The sequence below is a fragment of the Rhinoderma darwinii genome, chromosome 8 (genome assembly GCF_050947455.1).
Source record: "Rhinoderma darwinii isolate aRhiDar2 chromosome 8, aRhiDar2.hap1, whole genome shotgun sequence".
Taxonomy (NCBI): Eukaryota; Metazoa; Chordata; class Amphibia; order Anura; family Rhinodermatidae; genus Rhinoderma; species Rhinoderma darwinii.
This window is the reverse complement of record NC_134694.1, coordinates 94593169-94615711: the sequence shown is the minus strand read 5'-3', so window position 1 is coordinate 94615711 and position 22543 is coordinate 94593169. Positions and strand designations below refer to the sequence as shown.

The 22543-nt window shown below is 42.3% G+C and overlaps 1 protein-coding gene across 1 annotated transcript in view; it reads left to right on the top strand.

The window, feature by feature from the left end:
* The first annotated feature begins 5185 nt into the window (after positions 1-5185).
* The window catches only part of LOC142658766 (pinopsin-like), a 38210-nt gene continuing 20852 nt past the window's right edge, over positions 5186-22543 (top strand). The window contains exon 1 of the mRNA XM_075834372.1: positions 5186-5537. Coding sequence (XP_075690487.1) covers positions 5186-5537 — 352 coding nt within the window. The remainder of the gene's footprint in view (positions 5538-22543) is intronic.

Here is a 22543-nt window from a genome sequence, read left to right as displayed (position 1 = left end):
ATTATCTTTTCCATTCATAGACTAAGCAGCTTTCCAAATTCTGCTAGTTGCCCTTGTAAAAATTCAATGATATAATGCTCTACTCCACCGTCAGACATGTGACCTACCCTCCTAGCTCTAAGGGCTTATTCAGACGAACGTATAATACGTCTGTGCTACGCACGCACGTTGCACGGACCTATGTAAGTGAATGGGGCCGTTCAGACAGTTTGTGATTTTCACGCAGCGTATGTCCGCTGCGTAAAACTCACGACATGTCCTATACTTGCCCGTTTTTCGCATATCACGCACCCATTGAAGTCAATGTTTGCGTGAAAATCCTGCACAGCACACGGAAGCACTTCGCGCGTGATTCGCACTACAGTAGTAAAATAAATGAATGAAACAAGAAAAGCACCTCCTGCTTTTATGTTTGTAAACATAAAAACAGAGTGTCATCACGCTGCCATATGCGCGGAAATCATGCAGGCACGCACCACATACTGATGCCACACGGAACTTTTGCACGCGCAAAACGGACACGTTCGTGTGAATAAGGCCCAACCCAGAGTTCCCTGCTTCTTATGCAGTCCGGCCCCCTGGGATGACGGTTCATCCCAGGTGTCCGCTTCAGCGGTCACATGACCTGCAACGTCATCCCAGGAGACCGGACTGCGCGCAGAGAAGTGGGAGGGGGTAAGTATGAGAGTTTTTTTTAATTTTTCCGGCGTTGCTTTACACAGTGGAAATTCTGCACAATGTGGTGTGGTTTTTCGGACAGCATTCCCTGCAGTGTCCGCCCAGAACACGCCTTAGGGTGCAGTCACACGTGGTGTATTTGCTTCGTATGTCTGCAGCGTAAATATATGTTGCGAAAAACTTTACAATATAGATATTCTGTAATGTAAGCAATTGAGAAATTATAATTAAGAAATTATGTTGCAGAGTATTTTTCCCATAGGATTAGGGTGCAATCACACGCGGCAGATTTTCTGCAACTAAATCTGCCGCGTGTGATTTCCCCTTAAGGCTATGTTCACATAGAGGTTTTTTGCAGGCGGAATTTCTGCCTCGAAATTCCGTTTGGAAGTTTGAGGCAGATTTTCCTCTCCCTCCAAGCCGATTTTCTCTGTGTTTTTTGCATGACAGACGGATGACATACGCACGTAAAAAACGCTGACAAGCACCATACACTGATGTCACACGAAACTGCAACGCAGGAAAAACACATTGTTTTTTACGCTCGCAAAACAGACACATTCGTGTGAATAAGGCCTTAAGGTCAGTTCCCACGGCAGATTTTGCTTGGTGAGTCCCGCGGCAAAATGCGCTGCAGAATTATTCGGAAGGAAGATTCCTACCCCCGTTGACTTGGGGCAGGACGCTTTTCTTTCCTGCTAGTCGAAAAAAAAATCAGGTAGCAGGAAAAAAAGCGTCCAACTCCCATTGAAATGAATGAAAGGCGGAGATTTGAGGTGCAACAATTCTGCCGTGTGAACAGGGACTTACTGTGAAACTGTCATCTGGTAGCAGGAAACCAGCAGAATTCTTGATTTAGCTTTAAACCTAAATGGAGAAGAAAACCTGATGTAACACAAGTCAGATAAGCACATTATTGTTAATGTTACTCGACATTGTATGTAGATTTAAAACGTGGAATTATGTCACTAGAGAAGTTTTCCTTTAAGGATTTAGAAATAGGTAAAGCAAAGCTCAGCAGCTAAAGAACGTTATCGTGTAGGATATATTAACTAAAGGATTTGAGCCAACAAGTGCACACGGTAGAATAATGTATAATGTATTGGGGAAGATAAGGGAGGAATACTCTTTCTATCTGGCTGCACAGGCTAGGACATGTCCTCCAGCCGTTCTGATAAGCTTCATTAATTGAGATGATATTCAGAGCTGCACACATGCAATTCCTTGTCACGGATATTCTCATTAATGACACCAGTAATCCTGACTCCTCCGCCGTCCACCTGCAGTGCCTTATAAACCGTGTCCCAGCTCACAAAATCATGAAGATTTCTAATAGTCAGGATAATGGACACAACGGCTCATGTGATGTCAATTCTATCCATCTCTCATCAGATTGTAAAATGTTTTTCTATTAGGCGGAGTTCACACTAGCGTTAGTATACGTTTACCTCTCTTCCGTCAGAGGAGAAGAGGATTGAAAGATTAAACTAAAGCAACGGTTCCATTAGAACTACCATTGATTTCAATGGTAATGTTTTAGTTTGAGTTGCTTTCCCTTTGTCTCCATTCGCTAGGTTTCCGTTTTTTTTCACGGAAATAAAGTTCTGCAGACTGCACTTTTGCTTCTGTGAAAAAAAAAATGGAAACCTAGCGAACGGAGACAAACAGAAAGCAACTGAAACAAAATAATTACCATTAAAATCAATGGTAGTTTTAACGAAACCGTGGCTTTCTGTTTAATCTTTCGATCCTTTCCTCCTCTGACGGAAGAGAGGTAAACGTATACTAACGGTAGTGTGAAGAAGCCTTGGGGCTCGTCCACACGTAACGGAATTGCTGCGTATTTTCTGTCCGGAATTATGGACGGAAAATACGCAGCAGAATACAGTAGCAGCAAAGTGAATCTGTAATTTAGGATGATATTGCGGACCCATTCATTTCTATTGGCCACAGAGACCTCTTTGTATATTTAAGGATGTGTGTCAAGGCCGTAGAAATGATCAGCAAAATATAGAACATGTCCCATTCTTTTCCGCAATTGCGGCACGGACTCGCCGATAGAAGTCTATTATTGCCTCCACAATGTGTATCCTTCGGATTTGTATTTGCAGACAGTAAAAACCCTTAGGGTATGTTCACACAAGGTCATTACGTCCGTAATTGACGGACGTATTTCGGCCGCAAATCCCGGACCGAAATACGGACAGTGCAGGGAGCCGGGCTCCTAGCATCATACTTATGTACGACGCTAGGAGTCCCTGCCTCGCTGCCGGACAACTGTCCCGTAATGTAATCATGTTTTCAGTTTTTGGAGCCGATTTTCATTGACTCTATAGAAAAACAGCTCCAAAAACGGCCGTAAAAAACGCAGCGAAAAACGAGAGTTGCTAAAAATAACGTCTGAAAATCAGGAGCTGTTCTCCTTTGAAAACAAGCTCCGTATTTTCAGACATTTTTTAGTAAGCGTGTGAATTTACCCTTACGGTTGTGTGCATGAGGCCTTAGATAGTCCCTACATTCAAATTATTTGTTAGTGATGGCATATCATAGAGATAACAAACCCAGAAGTGAGACCACCACCTACCAGACATTTATGGCATATCCTTTGGAATATTTCTTAATATATTATTAGACATGTCAGAAAACTCCCATTGGTCAGGGAGCTGGGACCCCTACAGATGCTATAAATGCATGGGTCGTGGCACATAGTAACTGCCTGGAACCTTTTGGCCGTGTTCACACTTAGTGTAAATACTGCAGATTTTCCACAACCTAATACTGCAGCAGCAGAGTTGATGAAATTTGAATAAATCTCATCCATACGTTGCATAAATGATAAGCAGAAAAAACGCTCAGAAATTCACCTGCGGTGCGGCTTTTTGATCCGCAGCATGTCAATTGTATTAGCGGAATCGTTGCTTTTTGTTGCAGGTTTTTCCCATTGAATTCAATGAGAAAGTAAAACCCAAAACAAGCAGATATTGCGATATTTGCGGCAGAAAAGCTGCGATTCCGCCACAGTAATTCAACTTAAAGAAATCTTATACTTACCAAAAATTCTGTGCTTCTTCGTCCAGGCCAGCTTCCTGGGATGACGTCTCATCCCAAGTGACTGCTGTAGCCAATCACAGGGAGGACGCGTTGCCATGGCTACGGGTAAGTATGAAACTTTTTTTTTTTACATGCAGTTTTTCGCAGTGGAAAAAACTGCACCACAATTTTGTGCGGTTTTTCGGCCGGAATTCCCTGCGGTGACCAGGGCGGATACGCTGTGCGCTTTTATGCAGCATCTTCGCCCTGTGTGAACATACCCTGTGACTGGCTCATATTTATCCATTGATTTTATTCGATATAATTACCGGGCCAATGTTGATGAGGCTAACAAGGAATCAGTAAATCCTGACAACCTATCCCCAATCTTGTTACCCTAAACTACACGAAGACAATAGATAATATATTTTATAATTGTCTGTGCTGTTCGGGATTACACAGTGTATAAGAGGTAAAATGCTAAAAAAAAAAATGGCAAAAAAAAAAGGAATAGTTGAAAGAAATGTAACGCAGTAGCCTGTTCCAAAAACACTAAGGGTATGTTCACACGAGGGCGTCCGTAACGGCTGAAATTACGGGGATGTTTCAGCCTGAAAACATTTCAGCCGTAACGGCATGTGCAGGCGCTTGAACCAATTGGAGTCAATGAATAACGGCTCCAATTACGCCCAAAGAAGTGACAGGTCACTTCTTTGACGCGGGCGCCTATTTACGCGCCGTCATTTGACAGCGGCGCGTAAATTACGCCTCGTGTGAACAGACAAATGTCTGCCCATTGCTTTCAATGGGCAGATGTTTGTCAGCGCTATTGAGGCGCTATTTTCGGACGTAATTCGGGGCAAAAACGCCCGAATTACGTCCGTAATTAGTGCGTGTGAACATACCCTGATTCTAAATAAAACCAGACCCAGTGCAATACCCTGTTTTAAAAAAATGTAAGAAAATAAAAAAATTAAAAAAGTAAATGTAGAATTTTTTTAAATTCTCAGGACATGCGATTCTATGTTTGTATAAAAGAATCAATATTTGTATTAACAATTTGTTATGTCAAACATTAGATAACATTTAAAAACATTGTTTAAAAAAAGTAAAAGATGTCACTTTTTCCATTTCTTGTCATACACTTTAACCCTAAAAACTATAAACCTTTATTTCTCAAGTAAAAAAGCAAAACAGTTTATAACATAATCAAAAGCAAACAAAAGTTACAAGCATTAAACTAGTTCATGATAAATATATACTTGTTGCCAATATCGAAATTCCGCAGTCAATAGGGGGTTAACTGCTGACCCACGTCCTGTAAGCGCTTTTCCACGGACTCACGTTGATACACGCTATTACTATGCAGAGCAGCCAGCTGCCAGCAGGGGGAGCTCGCACACATGCTAGGATCATCTGGCTACTGCTGCTGTGCCCAGTAACAATAGACTGCGGGAGCAGAGGGTGATCGGTGGAGATGGTGTATGTCTTGGGCATGCTGAATGACTCTGTAGTGCATAATGTCAGTCTTGGGGACAGCAGGGGCTCCTCAGTGTCCGGGCTCAGTAGGACAGCTCATAATGTGGTGGCAGTGTGCCTGGGCTGCATCCTGGTGCTGGGATCACTGTACAACTTTCTGGTGCTGCTGATCTTTGTGAAGTTTGAAGCGGTGAGGACGCCCATAAATCTGATCCTGCTGAACATCAGTGTTAGTGACCTGCTGGTCTGTATCTTTGGGACTCCATTCAGCTTTGCAGCCAGTGTATCTGGTGGGTGGCTCATAGGACACCAGGGATGTAAGTGGTATGGCTTCTGCAACTCCTTGTTTGGTGAGTAACCTGGGATTTCATTTGCAGATGTAGCAGAGCTGAGTTTGCTGTAGTAGTAGTGTTGATCTCATTTGTAACCGCTTGTTCTAACATCACATCTGTGGTTTTACATAGGACTGCATGTAAACCTACTTCTTTATGTTAGGGCAAACAAACAGTTTAATGGCAAATACAGCTCTTTTACATCTGCACTTACTGTTCTTCTTAGTAATACAGATTTTGATGAATTTCATTTACACATACTTACCTACTCCCCCAAAATGTCCCGAAATAAAACGGGACCTTTCACATAGATGAAAGTCTAGCTGTCCTCTAGGGAATGCTGGACATATTTTGGCTTCTTTCCTGTCACTTTTGAAGAGAAAGGGCAAGTGATAGATGTGTTTTTATTTATTTATTTTAACCACACAAACTACACAATGGCTTTTGTTATGGGGGCACTATGGGCTCTCATTATGGGGTCACTGTGCCTGTCATTATAAGGGGTACTGTGATTGGCACAGAGACAATTGCTGTGTATGTTATGGGGCTACTGTGGCTAGGACGGAACTATAGCTTTCAGTGTTTTGGGGCACTATGGCTAGCGATGTTATGAGGGTACTGGGGATAGGTCTCTTATGAGGGAATTGTAGCTTTGTTTTATGGGGCTACTGTGACTGACTGTAATGGGGACACTGTGTATGTCAATATGTTGGAACTTTAGCTGTCATTATTGGGGACACTCAGTGTTGCTATTATGGGAGCACTGTGGCTGTGATTTGGAGTCACTGTCACTGTTATGGCATACTGTGGCTATCATGCTGGCTCTGCAGCTGTATTTCTGATAGTACTGTGCCTTTTTCATCTGGGCACTGTGGCTGGTGCTGTCGAAGTGCTCAGAATGAATGGAGTTGTAGTCGGTGTTTGAGGGCGGGTTTTACATCTGAAAGCTTTGTTAAGAGGACTTCACGTTTTACATGTAGGTTTACCTTGTTTTGTATCTTTGTTGCACAAAACAAACAGAAGTCAGCTGTCAGATATGTGATTTTTTTTTTCTAGGTGATACTGAATCTTAAAGGAAATCCCGGCTTTTTCGCATAATGTCGTCTTTAGGTCCAAAATTCTGTGCTGACTATGGCTTCCATTCACATCTGCGCTAGGGTTCCGTTCCGAGCTTTCCATCGGAATGGGACCCTGACTGACACAAACGGAAACCAGAGGTTTCCATTTCCATCACCATTGATTTCGGTGATATCCCATATTCCCCCTACCAATCATTTAAAGTGATCCTACCACATTATGGGGCCTCCAGATGTGGTCCTTGACTCCAACTGTGAGCTACATATTTCTTTGAATATTCCATGTCCCCCATTTGCCACAGAGAGGTTGCTGCACAAGAACAGTCACTCTCTGATATTAAAGTGAACACGCTCAGTTTTTATGAATCTCCCATTCACTATAGAAGTAGATGACCCTGCATGTCCGGCCTTGTCTTCACTGCCAATGGAGACACCGGGCTTCTGCTCTCTGGATTGGTGGGAGTCCCAAGAAGTCGAACCCCCACTAATCCTATCTCTATGCTATAAATGTGCATAGTGGGGAAACCCCATTATGAGAGCTTGACCATAAGAAATGTTACCTTCTGGCATCTGGGACACTGGGATCTGAAGATGATATATTTTACTACCCAGACGGTACACAGCTTTGTGCACATGCTTTGCCTCCCTGTTGCCCTTTCATCTGTCCTAATATATCCATTTCTCTTTGTCAAAACGAGCATTGTAAAAAGACGTAACTACTAGGGTAGTTGGGATAGCATCTTCTATGGTTGGTTGGTTGAGGGACTACAACCCCTGTATGAGAGATATTGAGTACCCAAATAGAAGGAAGAGGCAGAAGGAAAAGGTACGTAGAGGAAAAGATGGAAGGAGTCAAGAGACAGTAGACCTTGAGAGAGAATTCACCGATCTCCTAGACACATTTGCTGCCGGTAGAGACTGTGAACAAGCGGAGCTCTATTCCAGATTTTTGCTATGCGCTCCGAAGCAAGCCAGCAGAGCAGGTACATGGAGCCGGGTACTGCACACATTGTACACTACAGGTACGGAAGTGTGGGATCTGCGGGAGTACCGGCCCGCCGCTGATCTAATCATCCGTCAACTTTAAATGTGGAGATTTCCTTATCTTTGAATGTTTCATTAAGTTTGAGGTTTCCATATTTCATAACTTCCCTTAATAGTTTCTGAGATGTAGAAATGGGCAGATCACATAGTGGAGCCCCTATATTCTGGTGATCAATGAAGGTCCTAGCCGGGGCTGGTACATAAAATCAGCTCGGGCATTTTATATCATACAGGCCCACCCGCTGCCCTTGCAATATGTTTCTGAGGTTGCGGACCCTCCCTACAGCTATACAAAAACATTGTACATTGTTTCTGATTTTAGTGTTTGATGATCTATAAAATATTTGCGCAGTACAGAAAGAGAGACCGCAGGAATGGGAACCTGATGAGGATGAGTCAGTGTTGGCGATACCCGGAAAGGGACTCTGCCAAATAGTTAAAATTCTAGTAGTAAATAAAAATATCACAAAAATATTGAAAATAAAGATATACAGTATAATGTGTGTGTCTTCTTTATTTCTGAAATTAATTTTGGGGCAATAATTATTAATGGGATATTTGTGAATGAAATGCATATTTTAGTAATCCTTACTACTGAAATTCATCATATTCATTATAATGTTCCTCTGTACTGTACACACTAAGCAGTCATATACAGTGTAAACATGAAAATGCCATTTTATATACTATAGAAATGAATAGTGTTGTCGTATATACTGTACTCATGAATGTCTCTACTGTATACAACATATACTGTGTACACTAACAATGTCGTCATGTATACTGTATACATGAATAATGCTGCTTTATATACTATACACATAAATAATGTCTCCATATATACTGTACACGTGAATGATGCCACTAACTACTGTGTACATGAATAATGCCATATATATATATATATATATATATATATATACAAACCGTACACATGAATGATGCCATTTATATACTGTACACATGAATAATGGTGTCCTATATACTGCCACCATATATACTGTACACATGAATAATAATGACATATATACTGCACACACAAATTATGACATCATATACATTATACTGTACACATAAGTAATGCCACAATATAAAGTATATATAATGCCACCATAAACAGTACACATAAATGATCCTGCCATAAACTGTACACATACATAATACCAACATATATACGTAAATACTACTTTAATATTCTGTACATTAAAGCCACTATACACTGTACACAGAAATATTTCCTCCACATACTGCATGAATAAATATTGATATATACTGACATACAGATGGAGCCGTCTTTACCTTGGCTTTTAACACAATAAATAAACAGTGGCTAGATCTCTTATCTTGACTTTTTCAATGGCTTTTCAAGGGCTTTTGTTGTGTGATATCACCCTGCAGCAAGTTATCAGAGTCAAGTTAAAGAGGCTCTGTCACCAGATTTTGCAACCCCTATCTGCTATTGCAGCAGATCGGCGCTGCAATGTAGATTACAGTAACGTTTTTATTTTTAAAAAACGAGCATTTTTGGCCAAGTTATGACCATTTTTGTAGTTATGCAAATGAGGCTTGCAAAAGTCCAAGTGGGTGTGTTTAAAGTAAAAGTACAACTGGGCGTGTATTATGTGCGTACATCGGGGCGTGTTTACTACTTTTACTAGCTGGGCGTTCTGACGAGAAGTATCATCCACTTCTCTTCAGAACGCCCAGCTTCTGGCAGTGCAGATCTGTGACGTCACTCACAGGTCCTGCATCGTGTCAGACACATCGGCACCAGAGGCTTCAGTTGATTCTGCAGCAGCATCGGCGTTAGCAGGTAAGTCGATGTAGCTACTTACCTGCAAACGCTGATGCTGCTGCAGAATCAACTGTAGCCTCTGGTGCCGATGTGTCCTCGCTCGTCTGACACGATGCAGGACCTGTGAGTGACGTCACAGCGTGATCTGGCAGAAGCTGGGCGTTCTGAAGAGAAGTGGATGATACTTCTCGTCAGAGCGCCCAGCTAGTAAAAGTATTAAAAACACCCCGATGTACGCACATAATACACGCCCACTTGGACTTTTACTTTTAAACACACCCACTTGGACTTTTGCAAGCCTCATTTGCATAACTACAAAAATGGTCATAAAAATGCTCGTTTTTAAAAAATAAAAACGTTACTGTAATCTACATTGCAGCGCCGATCTGCTGCAATAGCAGATAGGGGTTGCAAAATCTGGTGACAGAGCCTCTTTAAAGATGGCTACATCCGTATAAAGATATCAAATAAACCTGCCCCCTGGCGCCCACCAACCCCACCTGGTCTTCCTCATCCCTCTGTTATGAGTCTTGTCTGTCTTTTTTTTTTGTATATACATATATATATATATATATATATTCTATTTTAAGATGAGTGGAGTTCATTTGTGTCTAATTTACGAGGCTATACGTTGCCTATGCACTTAATTCCTTCACTAATATAGTTTTTGCATTGTGACCACTCACATATCTTTCTTTTTTCCATTTGTTTTATAATGTATTGTTCTTTTCTTTCACTACATTACTATACAGTATGTTATGATAATTGAATTTAATTTTCACCAGACTAACTGTACATTGCTTCATTTTTGGGTATATTTTGTAAAAAATGTAACACATACAGTTTAAAAATAAAAATCTCAAGTCATACTAATATATAATACTAAAATATCACCATACCATAACCAAACCATAGTATGATTTCAAAATCATACTCAACCATCAGCCATGTATACACACTCATTCACACTTCGGGCACATGCGACACTCACAGTCTGCATGCCTGCCACACACACCTGGGACAAATGCTGCACACGCACCACTCACACCTCGAATGTGGACTTAGGGTATGTTCACACGCAGTGTTTTCAGGAGTAATTTGGGGCGTTTATGCCCGAAAAACGCCTGAAAAAACGGAAGCTGAACGCCTACAAACATCTGTCTATTGAAATCAATGGGAAAAACAGCATTTCGTTCAAACGGGGGGTCTTTTTATGCCTCTGTTTTAAAAAACGGAGCGTAAAAAGACGCTCCGTAAAAAGAAGTAGCATGTCACTTCTTGAGGCGTTTTTTGGAGCTGATTTTCCATTGAACACTATGAAAAACGCCTCGAAAAACACCTAAAAAAACGCCTGAAAATCAGAGGCTGTTTTCTCTGAAACCAGCTCCGTATTTTCAGACGTTTTTGGTTAAGCGTGTGAACATACCCTTAGAATTGGGTCTGTCAGGTTCCAGTGTGCTGTCCGCCATTTTGATAGGAAACATAGCGCAGCATGAAGTGCTATTTTTCTCGTAAAATCTGACGGAAACATGCAACAGTGGCTTTGACGCAGATGTAAACAAAGCCTAACTTTCCTGCAGCTACTGGAGGTGGGAATATTGGATTACTGCAAACAGTTAGGGTATGTTCACACGCACTGTTTTCAGACGTAATTCGGGAGTCTTAGGCTGGGTTCACACGACCTATTTTCAGGTGTAAACGAGGCGTATTATGCCTCGATTTACGCCTGAAAATAGGGCTACAATACGTCGGCAAACATCTGCCCATTCATCTGAATGGGTTTGCCGACGTACTGTGCAGACAACCTGTCATTTACGCGTCGTCGTTTGACAGCTGTCAAACGACGACGCGTAAAATGACTGACTCGTCAAAGAAGTGCAGGACACTTCTTTGAAACGTAATTTGAGCCATTTTTCATTGAAGTCAATGAAGAACAGCTCAAGATTACGGGCGTCAAAGACGCCTCACAAAATGCGAGGAGGAGCTTTTACGTCTGAAACGACGCAGCTGTTTTCTCCTGAAAACGGTCTGTAATTTCAGATGTAAAAGCCAGCTAGCGTGTGAACATACCCTTACACCTCGAATTATGCCTGAAAAAACGGCTCCATTACACCTACAAACATCTGCCCATTGCTTGCAATGGGTTTTACGGTGTTCTGTTCCCACGAGGTGTAATTTTACGCGTCGCTGTCAATATGCGGCGCGTAAAAAAATACCCGCGAAAAAGAAGTGCATGTCACTTCTTGGAACGTTTTTGAAGCCGTTTTTCATTGACTCCATTGAAAAAGAGCTCCAGTAATGTCTGTAAAATACGCCACGAAAAACGCGAGTTGTTAAAAAACTTCTGAAAATCAGGAGCTGTTTTCAGGCGAAAACAGTGCCGTAATTTCAGACGTATTCTGTTACTGCATGTGAACATACCCTAAAATAAAGGCTCGTGGGAACAGAACATCATAATTCCCATTGAAAGCAATGGGCAGATGTTTTTAGGCGTATTAGGGGCGTTTTTTCAGGCATAATTCGAGGCGTAAAATGCCCGAATTACGTCTGAAACCACTGCGTGTGAACATACCCTGAAAAGAAGCTTCATTTTCAGCTTCAAAAATGTCTGTTTTCTCAAAAACCAGCTCCGTATTTTCAGACGTTTTTGGTTAAGCGTGTGAACATACCCTTAGAATTGGGTCTGTCAGGTTCCAGTGTGCTGTCTGCCATTTTGATGGGAAACATAGCGCAGCATGAAGTGCTATTTTTCTCGTAAAATCTGACGGAAACATGCAACACAGGCTTTGACGCAGAAGTAAACAAAGCCTAACTTTCCTGCAGCTACTGGAGGTGGGAATATTGGATTACAGCAGACAGTTAGGGTATGTTCACATGCAGTGTTTTCAGACGTAATTCGGGAGTTTTACGCCTCTAATTACGCCTGAAAAAATGGCTCCATTACGCCTACAAACATCTGCCCATTGCTTGCAATGGGTTTTACGATGTTCTGTTCCCACGAGGTGTCATTTTTATGCGTCGCTGTCAAAATACAGCGCGTAAAAAGACGCCCGCGAAAAATAAGTGCATCTCACTTCTTAGGACATTTTTGGAGCCGTTTTTCATTGACTCCATTGAAAAACAGCTCCAATAACGTCCGTAATATATGCCATGAAAACCGCGAGTTGCTACAAAAACGTCTGAAAATCAGGAGCCGTTTTCACCTGAAAACAGCTCCGTATTTTCAGACGTATTGTGCTAAGCCGTGTGAACATACCTTAAGGCTGGATTCATACGAGCATGTTCAATCCGTAATGGACGGAACGTATTTCGGCTGCGAGTCCCGGACAGAACACACTGCAGGGAGCCGGGCTCCTAGCATCATAGTTATGTACGACGCTAGGAGTCCCTGCCTCACTGCGGGACAACTGTCCTGTACTGTAATCAAGTTTTCAGTACGGGACAGTAGTTCCACGGAGAGGCAGGGACTCCTAGCGTCGTACATAAGTATGATGCTAGGAGCACGGCTCCCTTCAGTGTGTTCGGTCCGGGACTTGCGGCCGAAATACGTTCCGTCCTTTACGGACCGAACATGCTCGTGTGAATCAAGCCTTATAAAGAGAGAGTGGCACTGCTGAGCAGTGGCTTTATGCCAGGTCCAGTGGCTGCTTATTGGCTCAGAATACATCAGCCGCCTAGCAGTGCTATTTTCTATTTACTTTGCTGCTACTGTATTCTGCGTATTTTCCGTCCGCAATTCCAGACGGAAAATACGCAGCAATTCCACTATGTGTGGACCAGCCCTTTCAGTGTATCACCCCTGAGGACAAAAGGATCGGGTATGTTTTAATCCAACTACAATAACCTTCTCTCCCTGACATCTTCCTTTCGGGTATAGTCAGGAGGCTCATACACATTAGAGGGTTGGCTGATACTGCCGAAATCAGCAGGTTTGGCCAACATAAAACTAAATTGTATGGCCTTCTTAACCAATGTTGGGCTGGTGGGAAGGCTCTTTGCTTTTGGGGAGAGGACAGACATATTCCTCTCTGCTGGCTGATTGTCGCTCGATTATACATAGGCTGCCAACCTCATTCCTTACTTTCCGCTTGTCTCATAAAAATGTGACATCTATGACCTGTGCTGTGATTTGTATGTTCAGTGAGGTGTCTGAACAACCAGTATAAAATGATTCCGAACAGGTGGCTATATTGCTCACTTCATCGACCAGGGAGAGATCCACATCACTGCCGACCCAAAAAGTATAAAGTTTTTTCATCTGCTATTAAAGGTTTTGGTTTTGAACTGCTAGGTATAAGAACAATAAAAAAAAAAGGACACTCATGCATATAGCAATGACATTTATTGGCCAGTTGTATTTCATGGTAATAATAACATTAACACTGGAATAGAAAGAAGAAAAGAGTGAAGAAAGAGCAATGAAGGAAAAATAGGGGAGGTTAGGCAGAGGAATTCATGAACAGAAAAGTGAATGAGGGAAGAGGAATGATAGGTTGTGGGAATTTGTTTTTGATCAGTAGGATTCTGGGGGTCCTTTTAAATCGGCCAATATTGGCCGTGAAAATGAGCGCCGATCAATGAGACAGCTTGTTGATCAGCGCTCGTTTGCTCCTTTTACAAGGGGTTATGATTGGTTATGTATGGGGACAAGCGATTGTTACTACGATCGCTCGTCCCCATACATTTCCATCATGTCGGCAGCACATGGGAGATATGCTGCCTACAACGATAATATTTATTTCTGCATAAACGATACGATCAGCCGATGAACCAGTGTTTGCTCGTTCATTGACTGATTGTTGCCCTGTTTACACAGGGCAATGATCGGGAACGAGCGTTCATATAATGGCTCTTTTTCCCGGTAAAAGGGCCTTTAGATTCCCGAAGGAGTTGATCTTGATCAAGAGGTGCTCAGGTTCTGACGGGATTATGTTTGGGTGGAAGTTACTTGCATATCAGATATGTAAATATAGAGGGGTTGGAAGGGAGAAGACACAGATCAGGGTGGGAAGTGGGTTCATCTAAAAGTATGAGCAGAAATCTATGGATTTGACCCATGGAATGCGTATAACAAAAAAATTTATGTTAAAGAGGCTCTGTCACCAGATTATAACTTGACTATCTCCTACATAATGTGATTGGCGCTGGAATGTAGATAACAGCAGTGGTTTTTATTTTGAAAAACGATCATTTTTGAGCAAGTTATGAGCTAGTTTAGACTTATGCTAATGAGTTTCTCAATGGACAACTGGGCGTGTTTTTACGTTTTACCAACTGGGTGTTGTACAGAGGAGTGTATGACGCTGACCAATCAGTGACCAATCAGTGTCCTACACTTCTCATTGTTCCAGCCCAGCATGATCCACAGCACAGTGTGATTGTGCAGTGAAAGAAGTAAACATGCCCAGTTGCTAAAAACACAATACACGCCCAGTTGGAAATAAGAGAAAACACGCCCAGTTGTCCATTAGAAAGGCTCATTTGCATAAATATAAAATTGCTCATAACTTGGCCAAAAATGATAGTTTAAAAAAAAAAAAAAACGTTACTGTTATCTACATTGCAGCGCCGATCACATGCAATAGGAGATAGGGATTTGATAATCTGGTGACAGAGCCTCTTTAAGTTTTAAAGCTAATTCAGATACTTTAAGCCAGATCACAGCTTCTAACAGCTTTTTTTTTTGTGACCGATAGATATTCAAATTTGGACCCATTTCAGTACGATTCAGTTTTGCACATAGTTGTCTGCATCTATCATCTGTCGTGACAATGATTTACTTACGTATTTTCAATGCAACGTGTTGTCGTCTGATACAAAACAGTCAGTTGACCTTCTTTAGTACCATAGTTTTTTGTTTTTTTCTTAAAGGGGTTTTCTGGGCTTTTAAAAATAAAATAAAAAAATCACACCTGCATAGAAGATAATATTATGAAGAAAGCCCATACTCACCTTATAAATCACTTGCTGCTCCAACACCAGTGGTCCCCTGTCTGTCTATGTTTATCTTTTTATTATTATTATTATTATTATTATTATTATTATTATTATTATTATCTTCCTGAAGTGATAACCTTCTGTACTGGTGCGTAACTGATCCAGCCAATCACTGACTGTCGGACTGTATGGCGTTTTTAGACCGAATTCACTTACAATGTTTACCTGCATTTTCAGCAGCGTTTCTCGCAGCATTTTTTTTTGCTATTTCTTTTTTTAAACTCTGTGGCTAATGTTACTTTACAGTCTACAGTAACATATTGTACAGTCTACATACAGAGCGTTTTGTTTTTTAGCGTTTTTGGGGTCTGTGGCGTTGTTCTCAAAACACATCATTCTCTAGGTATGGCATTTTTGTGGTGTTTTGGAAGTCCTATAGAGAATTCTATGGGAAAAAAATGCCAAAATTCCATACCTAGAGAAAAATGCATGTACAAGATGATACTTATTAAAAAAAAACACCACCAAAAAGACAGTGTTTTTACATATATGTTAAAATGATGAAAAAAAGTGTATAAAGGAAGCCTAAAAGTCAATGGGATGACAGACGGGTCCATGCATCAGATGACACCTGATGACACAATGTTAAAAAAAAAAAAGATTGGTCTCAGATTCCTGTCAGTGTAAGCCAACATTTTCCATATATTCTGGAAAACAAAAGTAAAATACCACAAAGATGATCTTTAAAAGGTGTCTGAACACAGACGATCAGCACCTTCTATTCAGTTCTTGGAGTAACATTCCAGTTTGGCCTTCTTATTTATGGTCAGATAACTACACGCACCACAACATTCAATTTTTTTTTATTTCAGAATATACTTTCTTTTCATGGGCCCCCCTTTTGGAGGGACAGTACCTACTTTTTGTTTAAAACACTTCGTCCCTCTTCGCTCATGAAATGTCCCTCTTGCGGAACTAAACACAAGAGTTCAATTTATTAAAATGCTCTATGTGTCAATCCGATTCCTAAGGGTATGTGCACACGTAGTGACCAAAAACGTCTGAAAATACGGAGCTGTTTTCAAGGGAAAACAGCCCCTGATTTTCAGACGTTTTTTGAGCAACTCACGTTTTCGCGGCGTTTTTTACGTCCGTTTTTGGAGCTGTTTTCATTGGAGTCTATGACAAAACAGCTCCAAAAACGTCCAAAGAAGTGTCCTGCACTTCTTTTGACGAGGCTGTATTTTTACGCGTCGTCGTTTGACAGCTGTCAAACGACGACGCGTAAATGACAGGTTGTGTGCACAGTACGTCGGCAAACCCATTCAAATGAATGGGCAGATGTTTGCCGACGTATTGTAGCCCTATTTTCAGACGTAAGACGAGGCATAATACGCCTCGTTTACGTCTGAAAATAGGTCGTGTGAACCCAGCCTAACTGTATATTAGCTTCTACCCTATATATTATTTACTGAAATTTTTGTCCTTTTTATACCATTTTATGTTCAACTGATTTATTTAAAGATTACTGGAAAACATAGGCAATCATGATAATGTGGATTTTTCGCAAAAGGACTCTTAAGGACTGGTTCACACACTTTTTTTTTAAACAAATTCCTATTGCCGAGATCAAAATGCCGTCCCCCTTCCTACCCTTATGATGCTGGGTTTTCCCCCCTAACGGCCTTTATCCCTTGTTTGCTAACAGTGCAATTCCTCTGAATGGGGCAGTCCTGCATAGGTTCCCGCCACCAAGTAGCAAAAGAGATCGAACCAACCAGGGCTAGGACCTCTCTCCCTAAGGTTCCCATAGCAGTTGCATGGTCTGCCTCTATAATATACAGTATACCCCATTGGTTCCTAAAAAAAAAAATGCATCCCGTGAACTCGAGCTGAGTGTCCTCCAGAAATGTTTGGAGATATACAGACAACACATGATATTTACACATATGTATGGTGCATTACACATGAAAACTGTCTCAGCTAGAAGGTGTTTTTGTTGCTCCATCAGTGTTCAGATTTCATTTCCTAAACTGCCCGGGGGAAATACAATATGACTGGATATTATAGGCAACAAGGTCACTTTTTACTGACAGTATTCATACATCAGGCCCATAGTACAAGATGCAAGGACGATAACATTATTGTTTCCTAGCAGTGCGGACTATTCTAGATACAACATCCTGACCTCTTTCTATCAGATAGAAAAATGACACCATATTCACCAGAGTTAATTATTTCCTATAGCAAGCCGCAAGAGGATTCCTTTGAAAAGTTTTTTATTTTTTTTTAGTGTCATCATGTAACAGTTGCACACGTTGTCCTTGTTATGAGAATGAATATAGAAACATTTTTGGTGGAATGATTCTAAAACAGAACTAAAAAATTTTGGTGGCTGGAGGGACTAGACTGTAAATTGTGATACGAGACAGAACAGGATGGAGTAAGAGAAGGTATTATGACGAGTGTTGCTGGTATTCTCTTGTTTGTTTTGCCTTTAGTGTCCCTTTCGTTATGCTCCATATAAAAGCATAACATTTGCTGTTGGCACCAGTTTAGGCTGGACTGTCCTCTCTGAACATGGACGGTATGAACCCGAGCAGGTCTTCTCTTCTCATTGCAATGTTTGTAAAAAGGACCGGAAGGAACTGGCTCTAGTGACATGCCACCCTTTCTCTCCTACAAAGGGAGGTAGCTGAGGGGCAAGAAGCATAAAGCCCACCTGTTCCAAGATGAAGGGTTAGGGTGGAGTGAACCAGAACCAATCCTCTTTGGATTTGTCTCTACTGTTCCTTTTTTTAGAACATATGAAATGTTAAGTTATTTTTTTGTATCTTTTTATCTTTATAGCTGTTTATACACATTTGATTATGGATAAATGAACAATTTATCGTATATGACCAGTTTCTGGATCCCCATACTGAAGACTATTATATCAGTCAGAAGAAGTGTCCTTTTTACTATCTGCAGTGGATTGTATTGATCTCTAATAATCTACCCAATGTGTATTGCTGTTGTCTGCGTACACTTAAGGGCCTTTTACACCAGTCGATATTAGGCCGATGCAGTGAGCGCCGATCAACGAGACGTCATTGATTGGCCCTCGTTTGCTCCTGTCACACGGTTCTATGGATGGGAACGAGCGGTTGTTACTCCGATCACTCATCACCATCCATTATTATCATGTCGGCAGCGCTTCTCCCTGTTTACACGGGGATGTGCTGCCGAAAACAATAATAATTCAGTTTTATAAAACTATACGGTCAGTAGATGATCGAGCGTTTGCTCGTTCATCTTATGATCGCTGCCCTGTTTACACAGGGAAATGATTGGCAACGAGCGTTCTATGAAAACTTGTCTGCGCGATAATCGTCCTGAGTAAAACCCCCTTCATTGTATTATTAGTTTAGTAAGTTGATTTGTTCTGTGATATCAGAGTACCATTTTTATATTCTTGTTGCCTCTCTGACCCTGCAGAGCGGTCGTACTGTTATGTGTGGGTATCTTTATTGATTTTTTTGTAAGGTTGTACAGCAAATATCACATTTGTTTGCTGTAAATAAAGGTCATACTGGTAACGGCTCATTCCTGAGTATAAATTTAACTCTGTCTCTCATAGAATTCTAAAGTGTCCTTTAAGTCATAAAGCAGTATACTTTTTCTCAACACAACAGTTAGGCAGAGTTCACACAGGGCAGAAATGCTGCGTAAAAGCACATAGCGTATCCGCATTGTGCGCCGCAGGGAATTTCAGGCAAAAAAACGCACCAAACTGTGGTGCAGTTTTTCGCCCGAATGTCCGCTGCGGAAAACTGCAGCACTTAGCAGGCTGGCCTCCTAGGATGATGTTCCATCCCAGGAGACCGCTGCAGCCTGTGATTGGCTGCAGCAGCGGTCACATGGGATGAAACATCCCAGGAGACCGGCCCTCTGAAGTCATCCAGGTCGGCTTCTAGGGATGACGTTTCATCCCTCGTCACCGGTGCTACAGCGTGTGATTGGCTGCAGCAGTCAAATGGGATGACATGTCATCCCAGGAAGCCGGCCTGGATGAAGAAACACAGTCTTCTGGGTAAGTATAAGATTTGTTTATTTTGTGAGTTGCGTTTTTTGTGGCGAAATTGCTGCGAACCCGAAAAAAATGCAACAATTGCTATTTGTTGCGGGTTTTACCTCCCCATTGAATTAAATCTGGAAAACCTGCAATAAATAAGCAGTGTTTACTCAAATACAAATGACATGCAGTGGAATAAAATTCTGCACTGCAGGTAAATTTCTGAGCGTTTTTACGCAGCGTGTGGATGAGATTTGTTTTATCTCATCCACTTTGCTGCTACTGTATTTGCTGATGATTTTCCGCAACTAATTCTGTTGCACAAAATCCGCGATATTTATGAAATGTGTGAACTGACCCTTACATAGGAAGAATGGGATTTTTTCATTTTTAATTGTTCTTGCACAAGTTTATTTTCTGACTTAAAGGAACAGTGTCACCACAATTTTTTTTTTAATATGTTAAAGATGTTAGTGCTTTATTAAAAACGTTTGGATTAATTTGTGTGTTTGTGTGTTACTTTTTCTTATTTTTACACTTTTTCTTCCCTATGGGGGCTGCCATTTTTTTTTCCATTTCTGTATGTGTCGATTAACGACACATACAGACATGGAATACGGCAGCTCCAGTCCCATAGGGACTGCGAACGGGGCCCGTTCCATCCACTTCAATGTACGCCATCTGTGTGGGAACGGCGCCATTTTCCTGTGGACCGGAAGTCGCGGCCTGACAGTAAGATTACTATTTCCGGTCGCGGCTTCCGGACTTGTGCACTTGGACCAGCGGCAGCAGACGGAGCGGACGGTCCGGAGGGAGCCGCGGCGGCAGGAGCAGGTAAGAGATTTCTATGTATGTTCATGTTTGTGTGTGTTTACTACTGTATGTAAACCTACTACACTGTGTGTTAGCTCAAAAAATGGCGACACACAGTGTAGGAGGTTAGACCGTTCAATCCCCTCGTTTATCCCGGCACTAGCCAGGATAAAGGAGGGGGGGATGCTGAGAGCTCACTAGAGCGAGGGCTTTTTACCCAATTTTGCAGCATAAAGCAATGTGGTTGCTTTACCACATGCAATGCTGCAATTTTGGGAATGGCTCCATCTAGTGACCAGCAATGGGAAATATTATAAATTAGAATCCAATTGAATCCAATTTATAATATTTCCTGACTCGTGAAAAAAAAATAAAAAAAATTAGAACAATGTTTAATCACCTATACACTAATTGTTTAAAAAAAAATCATGTTTTGCTGGCAACACATTCCCTTTAAATTAAAAGGAAATTCCTCGGACGTCCAGTAGTCCAGATATTGTGATAGTGCAGCACTTGTGAATAAACACATTGTGTTTTTCCTTTGATCAGCAGCTGTCAGTTTACTTAAAGGGTTTATCCGGAGACCAAAAATTGCATTGCAATAATATATTTATGTGAAACTAAGTAACTTACTAATATACTTTAATTAAAAATTCTGTGCTAAATGGTGCAGTTCAAACCTCATGAATTATTCAGGAAGTGCTGGAGCTTTTCTAAAAGTGATGATGCTCCGACATGGCTCCACGTGACTGAGGGATTTCTTCATGTGCTGTTCGTGAACATGACCGCAAGGGGCTGTCACATTGCCTATTGCTTGAGTCCCGAGCAGAGTATCAGCTAGTGCTTTGCTCGGGACTTCAGCACTGCTCCCGACGTCCATATTTGGTCAATTCAGGGGTTTCCTATCGCTGGAGTCCCCGAGCAGAGCATCAGCTGATGCTCTGCCTGAGGACTTCACAACTTCTGCCGACGTCACTGTCCATATATGGACAATGACGTCGGCAGAGCAGTACTGCAGTCCCGGAGCAGCGCATCAACTGATGCTCTGCCTGTTGACTCCACAACTTCTGCCCTATCAGAAGCAGCAGCGTCTCTCACTCTATCTCTCTGACTCTGCCTCCTCCTCCCCCTCCCCTTTTTATAGACCTCTATGGGCAGCTGTAAGATGATCCCTCAGTGTGCTGATAGTCCGTCTCAACTAGAGTGAGTGATAAGTTAGGAGGAGAGGGGCCTAAAAAGTGGTGAAAGAAGCATTTTTCTCTAATAAAATATATTACAACGTTTTGTTGCTCATACTATTGATTTATGCAGTTTATTCAAACTTTAGTGTCTGTTTAAGTCATTGTTCTCATGTAGCAGGTTTTGTGTAAACCAAGGTTTTTCAAATTCCATGGTTTTGAAGGCTGTCAAAATCCAAATTTACATTCTAAGGCGGGATTCACACGAACGGGTCGTTCCCGAGCCCGAGTGCCGGCCGGTAAAATCGGCCATTTTGCCCGGCCGGTTTGCATAAAGTTTTGCATCCGTGCCGGGCCGGGCAGATCCGGACAGTGACATCAGCGGCAACTCCTGAAGGGGAATCCCCATGTGTTCGGGGATTCCGCTTCAGGAGTTTCCACTGATGTCACTGCCCAGATATGGACAGAGACATCAAGCGCTCTGTCCAGGAGCGGAATCCCCGAAAACACGGGGATTCCGTTCCTTCAAGGAGCTAAAGTGCGGCTAGCACATAGCAGAGCGGGGAGATACCTCCCCGCTCTGCTATAGTGGCGTCGCTACAGTAGTAGCAGCCGCAGCAGCAGCAGCTGCAGCTGCTAGCGGCGCCATCGAAGGTGTCGCCGGGCCAGGGTGATTTTAACAAGCAGGGGAAGGGAGCCAGCGCAGCGCTCCCTCCACCTGCTGTACACCCCGGCCCTGCCACACAGTGTGCAGCGATGCCATTCGTCAGAATGGCATCAACTCCTCCTCCTCACATGCACTCTGCGCTGTGAGGAGGAGGAGATAGAGCGCAAGCGCCGGGAAACCCGGCCATCACGCGGAACACATTCCGGTGATGGCCGTGTAATACCCGGCCCCATAGACTTCTATGGGAGCCGGGCGGCCGGGTATCCGGGCGAAGATAGAGCATGTCCTATTTTTTGACGGCCGGGTTTCCCGGCCGTCAAAAAATCGGTCGTGTGAATAGCCCCATTAGGGGTCTATTATTCCTAACGCAGCCGGGTGCCGGCCGATTTATGAACGGCCGGCACCCGGCCGGGAAACCCTGCCGTGTGAATGAGGCCTAACAACCATTGCAATATGGCAG